Source organism: Choloepus didactylus, chromosome 9, assembly GCF_015220235.1.
Source record: "Choloepus didactylus isolate mChoDid1 chromosome 9, mChoDid1.pri, whole genome shotgun sequence".
Taxonomy (NCBI): domain Eukaryota; kingdom Metazoa; phylum Chordata; class Mammalia; order Pilosa; family Megalonychidae; genus Choloepus; species Choloepus didactylus.
The window spans coordinates 114,400,189-114,418,804 of NC_051315.1; the positions used below are offsets into that span (position 1 = coordinate 114,400,189).

At 39.1% G+C, this 18,616-nt stretch overlaps 1 protein-coding gene across 4 annotated transcripts in view; it reads right to left on the bottom strand.

The window, feature by feature from the left end:
• EPHA4 (EPH receptor A4) overlaps positions 1-18,616 on the bottom strand; it is a 142,509-nt gene that overhangs the window by 18,152 nt on the left and 105,741 nt on the right. For 3 of the 4 annotated variants that reach the window (XM_037849142.1, XM_037849144.1, XM_037849143.1), the window contains exons 6-11: positions 17,112-17,236; positions 15,985-16,144; positions 14,627-14,738; positions 5,905-5,963; positions 3,975-4,088; positions 3,289-3,474 (exon numbers count right to left, since the gene is read on the bottom strand). In XM_037849142.1, coding sequence (XP_037705070.1) covers positions 3,289-3,474; positions 3,975-4,088; positions 5,905-5,963; positions 14,627-14,738; positions 15,985-16,144; positions 17,112-17,236 — 756 coding nt within the window. The remainder of the gene's footprint in view (positions 1-3,288; positions 3,475-3,974; positions 4,089-5,904; positions 5,964-14,626; positions 14,739-15,984; positions 16,145-17,111; positions 17,237-18,616) is intronic. The other variant, XM_037849145.1, reaches the window with a different exon arrangement.

Sequence of the window (18,616 nt, forward strand, 5' to 3'; positions counted from 1 at the left end):
CAGGAACAAGCATGCAAAATATAATCTCCCCCCTTGTCTTGCTCAGGCTCTTTTTTCTTCCCTTTTCCTATCTATAAAGAAACTTGTTCTATTTGCTTCCTTAAATTGCCAACCTCAGAGAAAAAAAAAAAATTTGCAGAAAAGCTTCAGTAAATTATATCATCTGAACGGGAATTTCAGAGTTTGCACTAGAATAGTTTCTAGCCTTTTTGTTTTGATAGAGAAATTAAGTGATTTTAAGGTCTGGGGAGTGGGAGGAAGCAACACTTTGTTTTCACCCCAAGGAACTTCTTCAGTTTTTTAATCACTGGCCATGGACTCAAGGACAGAAATTCCTTTTTTCTAAAGGGTATTATCAGGGTGGGGTGGGGAGAATCCTCAATTTTTGACTAAGCAAAGGGTTTAAGTAAAGAGCCCATAAAACGTGGCCTTGAAGAAAAATGAAACGTTTATGCTCTTATTCCTGCCCTTGCCATCTGTTTGGACTCAGACACTCAAGTCAGGGACAATGGGCTGGGGTATTTCACTGCTAAAAAGCACCCATCATTATTCTAAACAATTAAATTTTCTGCCCTGTCTGCTTGAAATTTCTGGAGTGGTGAAAAGGGAAATGCCTTCATTTTAGAGGCAAAATTTCAAAGAGCAGCTGTTTTTAACTTAGATGAAGTCCACTTTATCAATTTCTTGTATTATTGCATGTTTTTGGTACCATGTCTAAGAAATCTTTCAGAGGCGAAAATTGGGGAGTAGAAACCACTGCCATAAACATCTGATTTTCAAATGACCAATGAAAGCTGGCAGAAAAAAAGCAAAAACAAAAGCAGTCACCTTGGTTTATCTCAAAAGGATGGGTGGAGACACTTCTGGTCCTTCCCCTTAGCATATTGCTGAAGTGCTGGGGGTGGGGTGGATCTAGGGTGGGGGGCCTGAACTCCCTTCCACCCTCCATCAATATAAATAGGAGCTGCTTGGTTCTAAGGCAGAGTTCTCAGATTCATTTACCCTCTCCATCTGTGACCACAGTCTTCTCACAGAACAAATGCATCTAAATGAGTTTTAATTAACCTGCCTCAATCAAAAGATACTTTGTCAACTAACGAGAAAGAAGGACACTCTTGGCGGTGCATTAACACCTACTTCCATTTCTCCAGGCCTCTCCTGAGTTGTGGAGAAGAGAGTAGAAGATCCAACAGAAAGAGGGCAATGGAGAGAATTTATGAGCCTCCTATCAATTAAGAAAGTTATTCAAGTAACTGCCGGTAATGAATTTATACTCTTCTATGCCACCTTTTCACCTCACACCTCCCTAGTCTGACCGTTGGCACCATCTTCACAATTTTTCCACATTCCCTTTTCCGTTTATTAAAAGTACCCAGAATCTTTATGAGTTCTACATGAGAAATAAAGATGACTGTCTCCATTAGCAGAGGGGCTTCTAAAATAGGCCCATGGCACCCTTCCCTGAACAGGCAGGGATGCAGAGAGGAGACGCAAGGTAGGGGGAGGGGACAGCTTCACCGGTGGAAATTTTAGATCATTTTAATTCAGTGACAACTGCATTATGCAAATGCACCCAGTCGTTTATAACAGTTACAGCTGTAATAGCTACGGGTTTTAGAGGCACGGTGGGACTTTAATACAAAGATCCCCTGTTTCTTCTCTCTTTTGCAGAGGTGCTATGAAAATCACTGTCTGCTGCAGGAAAAACACCCAGAGCCGAACAGAGCCTCCTTTTTAGAAAATGGACCTGCAGAAGTATTTAAATCCAATGTTATCTTTTAATTAAAGAAGTGAAGGGCTCTAGGCAGCCCCGAAGGCCACAGGCAACAGAAAAATATCCTGTCTGTGAAACTAATCTTAAAAAGCAAATAGAGCTATTCTATGCTAATTATAGCCTTCACATTAGCAGGGGGAATTATATATCTTTAACACCTAGTTTCCTTTTTGAAGGATTCTGAAGATGGGGAAAGAGGTACTTCTTAAAGCATAACAACATTAGCTAACATTTAGAATTTTTTTTTTTAAATTTGGCTAGCATTATGCTAAACACTCTAAATATTTTATTTCATCCTAAAAAAACTTCATACAGCGGGTTTTATTTTTATCTCCACTTTATGGATGAGGTAGCTGAAACAGAAATGTTGGGTAACTAGTCAAGGTCACCCAGCCTTACTAGCAGTAGAAATGGAAAAACTCGTGGGCCCCACCCAACCTACTTCATCAGAACCTCTAGGGATGAGCCCAGGAAACTTTTCACAAGCTTTCCAGTAAATTCTAAAGCATGTTTAAGTTTGAGGATCCCTCTCACTTTTTAGGAACCTCATCATCTTCTCTTCTAAAGATCTCATGTCCCTATCCCACTGCCCCTCTGCCCCAGAACCACTGTCTCAATTTGACTCTTTAACTTATCCCTTTTCACCCACAGGGAGCAGCTATATTCTCACCACTGTGGACACATTGATTGAGAATGTTTTTCCCAGGCACCTTCAATCAAATCAGAGAAGCCCTGGTCTTCCTGGAGACATAGCCCCAGGGTTAAAAGATCCTTAACTTGCAGTAAAATATAGTAGGTACCATGGCTTCTGGAACAGAGCCACCTTAAACAACAACCGCTTCAGCTGCTCTGTCCATGTGGCATTTTATAAGTTGGTCTTAGCCAGCCTTACAGATGTATTCAGGGTGTGCTTCACAAAATGCACCTGTTGAGCTGTGTCGTGTTTTAACTGAAGCGTGGTTCACAGGTTTAGCGAATGCTAATGGGCTAAAAAACGAAGGTGCAACCAGGTGTTACTGTAAATAGGTGCTGAACTGCAACAGCCATAAATCAGGAAGAGCAGACAAGCAATCCCCCAGTATAATAAAGATTCCCAAGATTCACTCTCTGCATCTGGAACTGAAACTTTGAGCACAAGGTACGGAAAGGTTTTGTTGTGTTTTATATGAAAAGTACTTAAATTTATTTTGCCTACCATCTGCTTGTGCCTACCCTATAACAATCAGTTTGGTCTAGCAAAGATTTGAAAGATGGTGTGGCATACCAAAAATCTGCAATACTAATTTCCCTACAATTTCTCACAAGCTGCCTTGGAGACTGGGTTATCAGATGGAACCATAGACCCATTTAGAGCTGGCTACAAGATTAATGACTTGTCCTGCACTGATTTCCTCCTATTAGTAATCAGTGGGTCTGCTCCATCTGTCATTTCCCTGGGAAAAAAAAAAAAAGATGTGTGTTTAATTTCCCAGTAAACTTCTAACTTGACTTTGTAAAGGGAGTGACCCGCATACATTTGGTGACGACGCCTTCCAAGTGAATGATATTTGGGTGGTCAAACTGTCCCATGATGCTGGCCTCACTCAGGAAGTCTCTCCTCTGTTTGTCCGTATAACCAGCTTTCAGAGTCTTGATAGCCACACAGATCTCTCTCTTGCCAGGCACTTTGAGACGCCCACTGCAAACTTCGCCAAATTCGCCTTTGGGAGAGAAAAAAAGTCTACTAAAGACCAGAAACACAATCAAGATGGAACAGTAATAGCTAACATTTGTTGAGGGCTTGCTAAATGCCAGGCACTGCATGGATTATTTCATTTAATCCCACCCTAAACCCTATAAGGTGGATGCTATTTATTATTAGCTTCATTTTATTAGAGGAAACTGAGGCTTAAGGAAGTTCAATAACTTTCCCAAAGTCTTGTATTTAACACAAAGTACAGTTAGAATTTGAATGCAGACAATCTGACTTCAGAACCCACATGTTTATTCATTATGCTAAACGTTTTCCTAGGAACAAAATTAAAAGTTCCAGCAGGTCTTTACAGCACATTACATTTTACACTTCAAAATAAGGAAATTTCATGTACACATAGACATACAGTGAACTCATGTACACATACATTTACATAATCCACATAAATATATTTAATATTCACCAAGAAAACAGACTTGTTAGACAGATAGACACTCAGATACTTACCAACACCTATGACTTTTTCAATCTTAATGCAGGATGCATCAATTTCTTTGGCAAATTCTCGAACAGCTTGGTTGGGATCTTCATATGTAAAGGGATCCACATAAGTTCTAACACCTGAGTAATAAACATGTGATAGGTTGGCTGAACACTTCTCAGGAGTCACTAATAAGCAGGATGGATATTAGTTGCCTGGGTCTAAAAATACTTAATGTAGGAAAAGTTGGGTTAGCTCTATGTTCCTGATATAAGAAAAATTTTAAATTCTTGCTGTTTTTCATTACTGGGTAAACAAAGACTTGTTAGCTACTTAAGAGGCTCAGACTTCCTAGAATGCCTTCAAACTTCAAAGAAAATGTTAAAAACAACCCATCTCATGGAGGAAGAGTCTCTATAAGGAGATTTGGAATGTGATAGCAAAATATCCTTGTCCCTTCTCCTTTCACTAGGTCTTACCACCTCCAGCTATCCTCCCTTGGGAAGGATAATAGGAACTTTCTCTCCCAACTGGCCCTGTCCACATGGTATCACATTTTGCTCGATATCTCAACCAATTAGGATCAAAGATCAAACCAAGATTCAACCAAGGTTAAACAAACTTGGATTAAACCAAGGTTAAAAAATGGACAAGAGAGATAATATTAGATAGTTGATTTGAGTTGTATGGGACCTCACTTTAACTGTTGTGGAAAGGAGATGCTATATGCAAAAATAGAGAAATTCACCTGTACGTTCCAGCTGGTGATAATGCAGCCAAATTGTGGGATGGTTTGAACACCAGAAACTCCACCACACTGGCTTACAAAAAAAGTCAGAATGTGAGCTCCGAAGCAGCCCAAAGATGTTTGGGCCAAGACACAGAAGTAACTACTGGCAGCTTTCTACTGACATCTCTCCCTGCTGGAGCTCCTTGGGCACTGGGGCACCAGGAGGGTCTGAGATGCTGGTTGGCCCAGTTCCTTTGAATTCCAGATCTGTCAGTTTTGTCTTCATCTCAGCATCCACCACTAGGCATAATCTTAAACTGGCATGTTTTTGGTGCTTCTTTTTAATACATTGCTATCACTTTTAAAAGTATGCATTCCATGGCAATTTGAAAGTACAGTTTTGGTCAGGAAACAATGTGAACAAATGGAAAGTTGTCAAACGCATATATCCCTCATCTCTATCCTTCTAGCCAAGATCTTCAAGATTATTCTCCCAATCCTCAGCCTTTTACTTTTCCTCCTACCTATCTGGACTACTTTTGTTTTAAATACTGTGATTTTATTTAAGTTAATTAAAATTAAATACAATTAAAAATTCACTTCCTCATTTACACTGGCATGTCAAGTGCTCAATAGCACATGTAGCTATTGGCTGCCATACTGGATAGCACCGATACAGAACACTGACTTCTCAGAGGGTTCTGTTGGACAGCACTCCTGGAGAGCCATCAGCCACTGTCCATTTAAGAATCTACTACCTTGCTTAAGTCATTTTTGACCTATTATCTTTGAATTTATTCTTTGACCCTGTTTGGAGGCTCAAAATGACTAGAAACCATTGGAGTGTAGCAATTATTTTTCTGTTCCTTATTTTCTTCTCCAAAAAGTTTAGCTTCTGAGTAAAATTTGTTACATGTTAAACTTTGCCACACAGTTGCAAGAATAACCCAACAATACCTTTTCAGAGTAGAGGATAAAATAAGGAAAAAGAAGAATCAAAGGAACTCTCTGTCTCCCATCTTTAATTTCACTTTAAATAATCCTGAATCACCTTTTTCAGTTTGATGTCCTTGAAGTCCATTGTTTGGGTATTATTTGGAGAATTGAGTGGTTTTGTGGAAAACATAACTGAATAAGAGTCACAAGAATATCATTTAGAAATTTCTAAACAAGAAAAGATGAGGCATGCTCTAAAAATAAAATGAATTTATTCCCATTTTTCGTACCTTGATTCAAATGTTTCTCTTCATCTGCTTCTTGTTTTGCTTTACTGTACTTACTTCGCCTGTTAAAAAGTTTTTAAGAAAAGGAAAATGATTGTCCTTCAACACAAAAGCTGTAACACAAGCTCTTTGTTACAGTAATCCACATCAGGCAGATATGCTATGTCCAGTTCACAGATGAGAAAACTTGGGCACAGGAAACAGGTAAGAACAAGGTGAAGAACTTGTTCTGCTTGGGAATGAGGAATCACAATATCAAACTGAGGTGTCTTTCAATATGCAAAGCAAATAGTTAAAACTATAATTGTAATTTCATATCCCCATAGGAAGTTGTCTTATGAAGATGGATTACAAATTCATTGTCTAATTTTTCTGAAGAAAAGATACAGTCCAGGTAAATCAAATGACAATAATGCTCAGTATGTGACAAGTAACAGTAAACTTCGTTGCTGTAACCACACATACACACACTTGATTTTTGGTTATTGGTTTCAAATACTGCATCAAAAATACTAAATTGTTAGCAAAAGTTTAAAAAAAAAAAAAAAGTAAGATGTTTGCTTTGTTCTGGATTATAATCCCTTAAGATTTTATAGAAAAATGGCAAGAGCAAAGAGTTTTTGCTTGTTTTGTCAATCTTTCAAGAAATGGTGTCTGACCTCTCAGTATTTTCTGTCATATGGGAGTGAAGTTGGCCTTGTTATAAAACCTTGAGAATCTGAAATCAGGAATCACTATATGTATACACAATCACAGAAAAAGATCACTTAATTGAATCAGAAAATCAACTCAGTTGATAGTGAAGCTCTCAAATTTGGAAGTTGAGACCGTATTAGTGAATGAAATGTGTGTCTTTATGTTTATAGAGTTGTAATTTACATTAGCATTATATTCTTCTTATCTTTTCTTATAAGTTTAAAGATTAGGTCAAGATGTCTACATAAGGAAGCTGAGGCTCTGAGGTGAAGAAAGAGTCCCCCAAAGTCACAGTGAGGTCCCATCAGAATCCTGCACCCAAGTATTTTTAACTCTTGACCTTGCGACAAAGTAGAGAGGGACGGGATGGTCACATCAAAAAGAAAACTCCAGAGAACCTAAAGGAGCCTTCCAAGTGCAACCAGCAGCGAGGCCCCCAGATCACCGTCACATGTCCAAAACTTCTTACCCACATTCCTCTCCTAATTGTCAGCAATGCAGGACCAGCTAGGCAATCAGACCTGCAGAGCCTGCAGATGTTCCTCTGTGTGTATAATTCCCTGGCAAATAATAATACTTTGTGCTTTTACACTGCATTTAACTTTGCAAAGTGCTCTCATCACATATATTATCTCCTCCTCTAACTGTTTGCAAAGCAGGAACCAGCTTAGCAAACAGAAACCCTCATATACTACAGATAACCACAAAGTATATAAATTCAGTCACAAATAATAGATTGCACTTTTTACTTTGCATTTAACTTTTCAAAGGGTCTTCACAACCTTCATTTAATTTTATCTTCACAACAACGGTATGAAACCGATCGGGAGGCAGACCCACAACTCAGTTGCATCTTACAGTGAAGATGGGGGCAAATGCAGGCTAACCACTTCCCAGAGCCTCTCATAATGGACATATAGTAATTCAAGGATACCTGATGAGATTTAATTAATTGGTATTATATTCTATATCAATACATCTATTTAGATGGGATTGAAGTGCTCTTAAAATTCACAGCTTCCTCAAGGAAACAGGTTTAAATATTAAACACACCAGAACCAAACAACTGTCTATGAATGATGTAACCCTCTACAGTCCTCTTCTCCGCTCCCTCCCCCACTTGCACCCCTACTTTAAAGGAAATGTTAAGCATGTTTGATCAGGGATTACTAAAACAAAGTTTTATGTCAGAGTAACATGTGGCTGTGTCCTCCAAGGGTGGGACAACGTTTTGCTTCCTTGAGGGATTCTATCTTATCAGAGCTCCTAATAGCATTATCTAAAATTACAAGTGTATCTTTAAAGCTCTAGAATACTGATTTGCATTTCTGTCCTTTAAAAATGAAAAAAAAAAAAAAAAAAAAAATGCACAGAGCAAGAGAACTTTGGTACCAACTTTAAACCATGAGTGAATGAATCAAAAATTCTGGTATATAGCAAGAAAGACAAGTGACCTCAAAGCTCCTGAGCAGTGCAATTATCCTTTTACATCTAGCACATTCATTGCATATGGGCAGAGCCAGAGGAAATGCAAAATGGTGGGGGATCATCAATTATCAAGCTGACCCGCCCATCCGTTACTCAGAATCCTAAACATAGGAGGAATTAAATTAGCGGTGAAGGTGATTATTTTTAAAGAAACTTCTTTATTACAAGTGTTTTCTCAGAAGAGAACAGCCTAGAAGAGCACAGGGAGTGCTGAAAAAGAAACACAGCGTTACTGTTCAAAGGTTAATTGTAGCCTATTAGCTTTTTAATAATACCTTGAAAACAGAAAAATGCCAGACTCCTGCTTTACCTTTGTCACCTGATGACCCTTTCTCCTTGGCCCTTTATTGTCCCCAGAAAGAAAGCCCATTGAAGCTTATTTTTGGATCAGCAGCCAGGAGGAAACCACTCAGCCTAAAGCAGCACTAACTCTAAATTGGCATTCAAGGAGATCACCTCACCTGAATGCAGAAGGAAACCTTTGTTGAAGGTTTGGATTTTTCTCATTATTGAGAATTGAGGCAAGCTGATTAGAAAGGGGAAGGGACGTGGGGGTGTCCGTTAGCTGAAAGCTCTAGAAGGCAGCATGGAACATATCAACTGCAGGAGTCAGAGAAAAAGGCTGACTCTGCAGGTGAAACTTTGAAAGCCCAAGAGCCCCCCCCCCCATGGGCAAAGGGACACAGACATTGTTAACTGACATTGTTGAGGAACAGCATGAACCCCAAGGCTGCCCTCCCACCCCAACGTGTTGTTCCAGCACCTTGACTATTCAATAAAACAAACAAAGTAGTGGCGTGGGGAGGAGGCAGGAGCCCAGCATCAACTCCGCTTTTATTAAAACACTAACTTCCCTCATCAAGTGGACAGATTTGATGGATGTGGTTCACTGTTCCAAAACTAATTAGTAAAAGGTAAGTAATTTATTCAGCTAAAGTGCAGATTAAAGGAGATAAAGCAATGTAATAACTAGAATGGCTCCAAGAGGGCCCTTTCCAGCGTTTAGTGGCATTACCCATGAAGATTCATAAAAGCCATCCGTCTTTTTCCCCTTCCTTAAGCTGTCATTGTTTTCGCTCCAAACAATGTCTAAACGTTCTTCATGAGCAACATTTTGAAATGGTTGGAACTGACCCATTCGATTGCAAGGAAGTTGTTTAGAAATGTTCCCGTGGTACCATCTGCCCCCTAATTGTACGAATTTACATGACTTCATCAGAGCTAATTTAGGCTAACATTTAGGTGTATTCATTCTTATGTGATCATTATATTCCAGGGAAGAAAATTAGGGCACCAGGGAAGACAGATACATACAGGCTAAATGGCAATTGTTTTAGCATTATGTGAACAGTAAGCTCCAAAGTGGAAATCTTCACCTTCAATAAGAAGATGAAGCCAGACTGCAAAGTCTGACTTTATAATGTACTTAAGATTTATGCACTAATTCACATGGCAAATGTTATCAAAAATCACTGGGGAGACCCTTGAAATGGTGGTTCTACAGAACTACTGACGTTAGCTTTTTATGAAGGTCAGTTTTTACTCTTAGGAATCTACCTATGCCAGTATTTGAAATCAAGAGAGCTGGGCTTTTGTCTGATCAGACCACTAACTAGCTGTGTGGCCTTGTTTTAATTAGTGGCTTAACTTCTACAGACCCCAAGAACCTAATCTAAAAGATGTAAGGTTGGAATTAAGCAGTTTCCTAAACCTGATCCATTTGTGTAGTTCCTACACAAATCTTGTCATAACCTCATTAAAAAAAAAACAAAACATTTCAGTTCTTTTTCTTTAATTCAAGTTAAAGGTGTACTTTAAAATCCTAACATAAATGAAAACCCAGTATCCTAACAATCAGCAAAAGGTCAGTGAGAAAGCAGCATAGATGCCTCATTATCAGGTGGTACTTGCCCCAGACCCCCAAATTATCCTTTCTTAAAAAGGGAGTCATCTTGCATTCCAGTACTCAAAATTCTTCCTCATACTTGAACAATAAAGTACTATTTGGGGAAGACACACTAGCCTAAAACAAAAAGGCAGGTGCTAGAGAAATTTAACACCATTTCAATCATTCACCCTGGAGGTTATACCCTTATAATGCACATTACAATGTCAGTGCTAATGGTCCTTTTAAAGATCATTTTTTTTTAAATAATAAACTGGTATATAATCAAATGAATTTAAAGCAGGGATTTGAACAGATAATTGCACATTGATGTTCATAGTGGCATTATTCACAATTGACAAAAGATGGAAGCAACCCAAGTGTTCATCAACCGATGAGCGGATAAAGAAAATGTGGCATATACACTCAATGGAATATTATTCAGCTGTAAAAAGGAACAAAGTTCTGATACATGCAACAACATGGATGAACCTGGAAGACACTATGCTGATTGAAATAAGCCAGGCATAAAAGGACAAATATTTTATGATCTCACTGATATGAAATAATTAGGAAAAGCAAACTCAGAGTCAGAATCTCGACTATAGGTTACCAGGAGACGGGGTAGGGATAGGGAATGGGATGCTAAGGCTTAAAATGTACAGTTTATATTTGGAATGATGGAAATGTTTTGGTAATGGATGGTGGTGATGGCGGCACAAGAAAGTAAATGTAATTATGAGCACTGAAATATATATCCAAATGTGGTTAAAAGGAGAAATGTTAGGTTCTATATAAGCTATTAGAGCAAACTTATTAAAATATCTGTGGAGCTGCACAATAAATGGTGAATCCATTGTTAAACCATGGACAATAGTTAACAGTACAATTATCAAAATGTAATGTGCTTTCATCAATTGTAACAAATATACCACACCAATGCAAGGTGGTAACAAGATAGTATATATGGGAATCCTGTATTTTATGCATGAGTATTCTCTAAACCCACAACTTCTTTAATTAAAAAAAAAGAAAAGGAAAAAAAGCAATAAACGGTGACAGTGTAGAGATCACAAATATATACCTGTAGGAGAATGGGAAAATGGTGCCTTGCTGCTAACAAAATGTGCACACGTGGTTTGGGTTAAAACTTCTAGGGGCAACATCATACAGCTATAAGAAGTGCTGTACCTTCAACAACCTAGAAAGCAAGTGTGGTGGTATGCTTGGGAAAACTGTGATAGAATCCTGAAATTATAACTCAATGGATGAGGAAGACAGTGATCCAATAAGATGCCTATAAAAACTATAATTAAATTTAACATGAAATGAGTGGTAAAACCATTCCATATATCCAAATCAATGTACTTTATAAAATGTATAATTTTAAATACATACATTTTATAAATTTCGGTTTGATTCTTTTATTGCGATCCATAAATATTTATACATCCAAGTTAGCCAAAAGAGAAGAGCAGATTACTCTACACTGGCTTGCCTTAAGCTCAGGCTCATACTGTATACAACTCTGAAAAATAAAAGTAAATGAAACAATAGCTATAAAAAACGTAGCAAGATACCCACTGTGAGCCTGAGGCTGCTTCCTGTTTCTTACAAGACAAATGAGCACCAAACAGAAGTTCTCTTTGAGGTAATCAGAAGGACTAAAACAGACCTTAAAAAGGGAAACTATTCTCACCGTGGGAGTCCCCATACCCCTCCCTCTTGAAAAATCTCGCATGGCACCAGCAGTGTGGAATTCAGTTCAAGGGGAATCACCCCATAAGGGGTTTATCTTTAGCATCCATTCTAGCATCAATATTCTGTAGCTCTAAGAAATGAGACGCAGCCCCATCAGCAGACATGACTCAGACTTTGCAGGCTAGAGTGTTGAATCCGTTGCTTTCCAAGAGATTGGTGGGTCAAGTCTAGCAGAATTGTTTTGGGGATACCACTTACCACCTCTCATTTGAACTCTCACTAAACGTCTGGGCCAGACTTTTGTCCCCATTACCTGTCTCCTCTCCCTTCACCTGTTCTTGTCCCATTTAAACATTTGTAGTCGAAGATAACAGAGCAGACAGCCGGAGTGGGCAAAGAATTGGCTGAGTGTGCATCAGCCACTGTGAAGCCTGTCAGCTACCTGGCTCCAGGCAGCCTTTTCCATGACAGCTTTATGGCTGACACTAAAGAAGAATCAATATGAGGGCAAGGGGTTGACATTTCATTTTCTAAAAAGTGATCCATTGAGGACCAATCACCAAGCGGTGTTTATCGGCCTTGGAAAATGACATTCTTGTTTTTTTAATGGGGAGAAGGAACAGGAATCATCACTGGATAACTCGACAGGCTCAATTCTCTAAGGTGGGAGACTCATAATTGGAAATCCAAAGCATCCTGCTATCAATCCTGCCTTAAATAATAAAGTGATCAATAAAAGCAGAAAGGAAATTAAGTCATCAAGTATAATGACAATATTTTCTATAGCCATGGCTTTTAATAAACTGTCTCCCTGCATTACACTCTCATGTGTTTTTCCTTTCTTTTTTTGTCTAAGTTGATGTTTTAAGGGGAAACTATTATGAGGATGACTTACTTCTAATCACTCTGATTTGACTGCTGTATTTAGGTCCACTTAAAATGGAAAAACAAATTACATCTAAAAGAAAGCTGGACTACAACTAGAGAATGCTTCCAACCAATATCAAAGAGAAGGTCGAAACACAAAATGAGATGCACTTTCTGTAAAAAAGTGTTCTCCTGCCTGGTTGTGAGCATTGCATGGTGTTGGATTTTAGTTTTCCTTTTTCTTTTTCTTTTTTTTTTTTGAGGTGGAGATAATTAATAATTATTTTTCTATTTTTAAGCAACTTTATTTTCTGACAAAAAAAGGTTGTTTACATTCACTGTAAAATTTTCAAACACCAAAAAATGTAATAATTAAGGCAAAAATAATTTCTACATACTTCCCGCTCCACTCCCCACTAAGAGATGGATCTATATTAACGCAAATAATTTCTCCATATGTGTATGTGAGTGGAGCATATGTACAAAAAATCAAATGTCAGGGAAGGAACGAACACTGGGAATTCAAGTTCCATTCAGGCTAAGCTAAAGTTAACAAAGGCTGAGATATACTACTATATAGAGTGTGGCAGGTGTATCTATTTGTATGTTTGTATTACAGCAACAATGGTGAGTGTTTATGGCAGATTTGGCTTCTTCAAGATGGAACTCACTGCTCTAATCAAATACACCTATTTATAGATTTTGCATCCAAAAGAATGAGCACAATAATAAATGCAGATGTCTGCACAGAATGTAGCATCCTATACTGTATTATAATTAGAGTGACCATAATTGATCTGCATAAAGCAGGACATTTTGAAGAGTAAAGAATGGAGGTATGCAATTAATAAAAACATGAGACAACTAAGACCATCCAGTTATATGAACATTAAGCTAATTATAATGAACCACCGCAGTGAAGGAAAAGCATAGTACCTTGCCCAGGCCAGTGAAAATAGACAGAGCTGCAGCATGACATGGGTGGAATTACCAGCAGGAGAGGCAGAGAGGGACAATGCAATAGACATTGGCCTGAGAGCCAAGTAGAGCAAGTGGGGGTCCAGCAGCAGCTCTCCAACTATGGCAATGTGATCTCCCTGGACAAGTCACTCTGTCTTTCTGAGCTTCACTTTTCTCTTTTATAACATAACAAAAGCCCCACCTTATGAAGCAGTGGATAGGGGGCTAGAAACACAGGTATACATGAGGGTGAAGTTTGAAGAAGATAAAGGAGACCTAGGTATGGGGGCAGCACATGTTAATAACAAGCAGCTACAGCCCCAGGATTCCTCCAGAGCACTAACCATAGGAAAAAACAGTACCCAAGAATCTGCTGCCAAACCATTTTCACCTCCCACCTCCCTCTCTCTTTTAGGTTTTTTTTTTTCAGTATCAAGTTAGATACTTGAAGCTTTCATAGGATGTTATCTGCAGTTTTAAATTCAATTCCAAGAGGAATGCTATGACCAGTGAGCTCAATGGCTATTCTTTGGAAATGATGATGGCCTTGCCTGAGGGAAGACTGGGCTGTAGTACCCATTTCTTTGCTTTGGTTACAATAATTATTAACCAATATAATGGGAAAGCACCTACTATGTGCTATATGCTCTATTTGGTTTATCATTCTCCTATCAATAAATGCGTGAGGCATATATTATTATTCCTGTTAAATAAAAGAGAAACAAAGACTCAAAGAGATTAAATAACACAGCTGGCAAATGGCAGAGCTCAAACTTTGGACTCAAGTTCTATCTGGATTTTTCTTGCCTTTGGCAATCGGTCCAAGCATAAAAGAGTTCAAGCCTTCCAGGGGAAGTTCAAGTTTCTAGGAATCTCCCATCAGCCTGCTTTCCAGCTTGGTTTCCTGGAAGCAGCTGGGCCTTCCCAGAACTCCCCTGTGAGGAGCCCCGCCCGGTTCAGCAGGCAGCTCCAGTTAGGATGTGAGAAGATCAAAGCAAGGAGGGAGCTTGAGATGCAAATGCTGTGTTTATGATGCTAATCAAAAGACTCAGCTTAGTGTGGAGAAGACAAAAAGCTCCCTCATAAAAGCTGGGAGGGGGGTGGGGCCGGGAGTCCTTAAGTGCTTACCTCCTGCTGATGACAAAGGCCGCGATGAGAATGACCACTAGCACCACACTGCCGGAGACAGACACCAGCAGGACCGTCGAGTTGGCCCCATCTCCAATGATCCGGGAAGGCACTGGGAAGGGCAGAGACACAAGGGTCACCTTGGGAAAGGCCCTAGAGGCAGAACTTCTGAGTGGGTCACAATTTCCAACTCTCTGAAGCCATTTGAAATGCTCACAGCCTCTTTGGCCCTTCGTTAAGTATTCATTCAACAGCCTTTTCTAAGACAGCCTTAATGAGATGAAGGCATTCTTTTCTAAATTGTAGGAAGAACTTCAACCAGAAGAAAAAAGATTGCTTTCTTCTTCTCTCTTATTAAATCCTACAGTAAACATGAACACTCATTGCCTTTTCTTTCTTCTTTTCCTTTCTACCTCCTGCCCTAAATCTTATATAATGATCTCATGCATTCCTTATGAGCAAGAGATTTGAACATTTCATGAAGGACAAACAGTTTGAAATGCCCCCACTACTTCTATTAAAAATCTGCCTATTATTGGCCAGCTCAAAAGCCGCTTCCTTCTTGAAGCCTTCCAAGATAATCTCAAACGATGTCAGTCACCTTCAAGTTCATTTCTGGAGCACTTTCTCTTTTGCTTTTTTTTTTTTTTTAATCTTATTTTATTTAATAAATTGTGAATAAAATTACTTTCTAGAACTAATGTCAAAAATTCTGCCCACCACCATCTCTTTATCAAGGTAGCCATATTTCGGCTTGTTAATTATGGAGACAGAATTATCTTAGGAAAACTGCTTTCCCTGGGTAGGCCTTCTGTAAACATTTGACTCAATCAACCAATTGATCCAACTCACAACACTGAAAAATGTGATATATTTATCTAAAGCAGCTTAAAAGAAAAAACAAAACAAAACAAAAAATCAAGAAACTACCTCATCTGACATGACTTGAAGATTCCTAGGAATAAGTACGGGGGAAAATGGGGATTCTTCTTTAATTTTCTCAGAGAGAAAGCTCCTTATCTTAATGTAGGGGAGCTATGCAACCTTCAATTAGTCTGGTTAGTAATCCCATTTTTCATCGTCTATAGAAGGCTCAAAACAAGAGAAAAATAAACACCATTTTTCATTCATATTCAAAGACAGGTTGGACACCATTATGAAAATGTTCTCTAAGCAGCACGAGGTCTTCTAAGTTACAGACATTGGCTATCTTATTTCATGCAACGTTCATTCCAACAAAATGTCTTCACAGCAGAAAATTATGTACAGCTCCTTAGATTTCACTGTTGTGGGATTCGCCCTGTGTTGTAAAGAGCGGTTCTGAACCAGCCCAGCTGGGTCAGGCCAGCCCTCCTTACCGGTGTTGGTTGTAACCTCCAGGGGCTCGCTGAAGTCTCCATAGCCGGCTGCGGTCCGGGCTCGCACGTGGAAAACGTAGGAAGTCAGAGGATTCAGGCCCTTGATATCCGTGTTCCTGGCAGCCGTCCGGACAATACGATAGCTTCGCTCATTCTGATCCTGTATTATGGCAAGATAAAAATTGAGGAAGGAGGCAAAATAAAGACTCTGTATACTCCAGGTGCAACATCAAAGCAGCTCAGCCAGCCTACTCGAAGTTGAAAGTAAATGGAGATTGATAAACTCCCTAACCCCCACATACTTTTCAGTGTTCTAAGTACTATTGTTACTTCTTAGGTGTCAAAAGAGATGAGTTCAGGTACTATCATAGCCAGAGCTTTACTCATAACCTTTTCTGAAAAGAAAATTAAAAGATGGCTTGTGGCTTTTCTTGCTTCCCACCCAGCAACTTAACAGAAATAACTGTAAGAAAGTCTCTTGTCTTTTTCTATTTTCTGTCTCAAAAATGTCAAAAATGTTGTAATCTGGTTTCAATGAAAAAAATCCTGTCCCTTTTCTGCTTTTAATAAGGCAGCCAATAAGTGATTATCTTTAAAAAGAAAGAGAAAGCAATTGTTCACTTTCTAGACAACCTTGAATGCAAATAGCTCTCTTCAGAATTCTGTCCTTTAAGAAAGACAAGTTATTTGTAAAAATAATGCCTTTCTACAACTTCAAGAGGCTGAAGAATATAATTTTCCTTCCCTGATTTTCTATTAAAAGTCATCGAAACCCACACCTTCCTTCTGAATAGAATGATCTACTTAACAGAGCTTTATTGTGACTGTTCCAATTCACTCTCCCTGATATAAACCTTATAGATTAGAACTTCTTCGCTCTCTCGATTTCCATTACTAGAAAGAAAAACATGTTGTATCAGAATGCAATGTATTTTTCCTACTTTTCAAAATAACTCACAATACATAAATTCGTAACTGGACTTGATAAAAAACAAAATGCATTTGGTTGTGGGATTCACTGTTATTTCAGGATTTAATTTATAACTTGCCAAAAGCTAAACAGGAAAAGGAAGGAAGGAGGGAGGGAGTGGGGAAGGAAAAGAAGACCTTGCTTTTTCAAGTAATACCTTCTCATAATATTTGACTTCATATTCCAAGATCACCCCATTGGGCCGATCTGGTTCCAACCAAGCCAGTGCAACGCTGTATCTTGTTACTTCTTTTGCCTGGACCAAAGCAATGGATGATGGTGCTGTGGAGAAAAAGAAAACAGAAGATGTTTTATTGTAGATAGATACATGTTTTTGATGGTATCATTCAATAATTGCCATCTTACTTAAGAAAGCTGGGAAGGTTTATCTTGTCTTCTCCTAACCCCTTTTGCTCTTCCCACATTTTTATGGTTCTCTCCAATATTATTTTTTCTGTCTGGTTTGTCTTAGAAGACAATCTCTGGGGTGAAAGCTTGGTGGTCCATAGGCCTCAAGGTCACTCCTTCAGTACCAATAGCCGTTCCTCAGAAACGGAAGCAAGAACAGAGAGTGCTGTCTGGTTTCTGTCCTTTTGCTAACCCTGAAAGCCTTTGGAAGACCTCTGTTCAGGCTCAATAAAACAGCATCTCATTCCACCCCTAAAGTATTATGAGTGTCCCTGAGAATTTGCACCACCTCTTTGGGCACTGAAGGGAATGCTGGAAGGCAACAATTTACATACTTTCTCAATATAAATAAAAGGATTGCTTAATTAGAGTAGGAGTTTTCAGGGTGAAAATGAGCGTGAAATAATGAAAACCACAAATAAAGCAATAGTGGTTTCTCTGGACAGATGTGTCCTTTTGCAACTCTTTTACAACAGAGTTGAAATATTGCTCATGCCTCAAGGTAAGAAAACTTCTTCAGAAAGCCACAAAAGCAGGCCCCCCACTAGGTGTGCATTGGGAATTGTGCAGGCTGCCAAATTCTCACCTGTCCACTGTCCACTGATTAGGTGGTCACATCCCCAGACAGCTATGTTAAATTCTGCTGTGACTGACAACTTCTGGTACAAATGAATGCTCTCCAGGGAGAAGGAGGAGCATTTGTGAAATTTTTAATCTTATCTAACAAAACTGCTCCATATATTCTTTTTTGGTGCCCAAACTGTAGAAATATATTAAATTTTAACAGGGATGAAACTGGACTTTAAAAAATGGCTACTGAGGAACATCTTAGTGTTAAGTCTTCCCCTTGCCCTTCCCTGATACACACACTACGATGGCCAACCCCTAACTCAGAGGATGAAAGAGAAAATGTAAAATAAAGTTGTCACTGAAAGTAGAGTGGGAAAAGCTTCAAACTCATTTGATCGTATCTGGCAGGTATACAGATGTGGCAGGGAAACCAACCAGCACACCCCACAGCCACAGAAGGGAGTCGTCCGGCTCAAGCCAGTCCACCAGAGAGCACCTCCTGGAGGTGGTTACTTGACAGCCTGGCATCTTTGTTAAGATCTCAGGGACAGAAACACACACACACAGGCCTCCCCCATATTTGTTTCTCTCAATCCCAAAGCTATTCCAGATTGGATCTCAGGCATAAACACAAGTGAGAGATATAGTGGACACATGTGTCCTCCATCAAAGGCAACCCCAAGG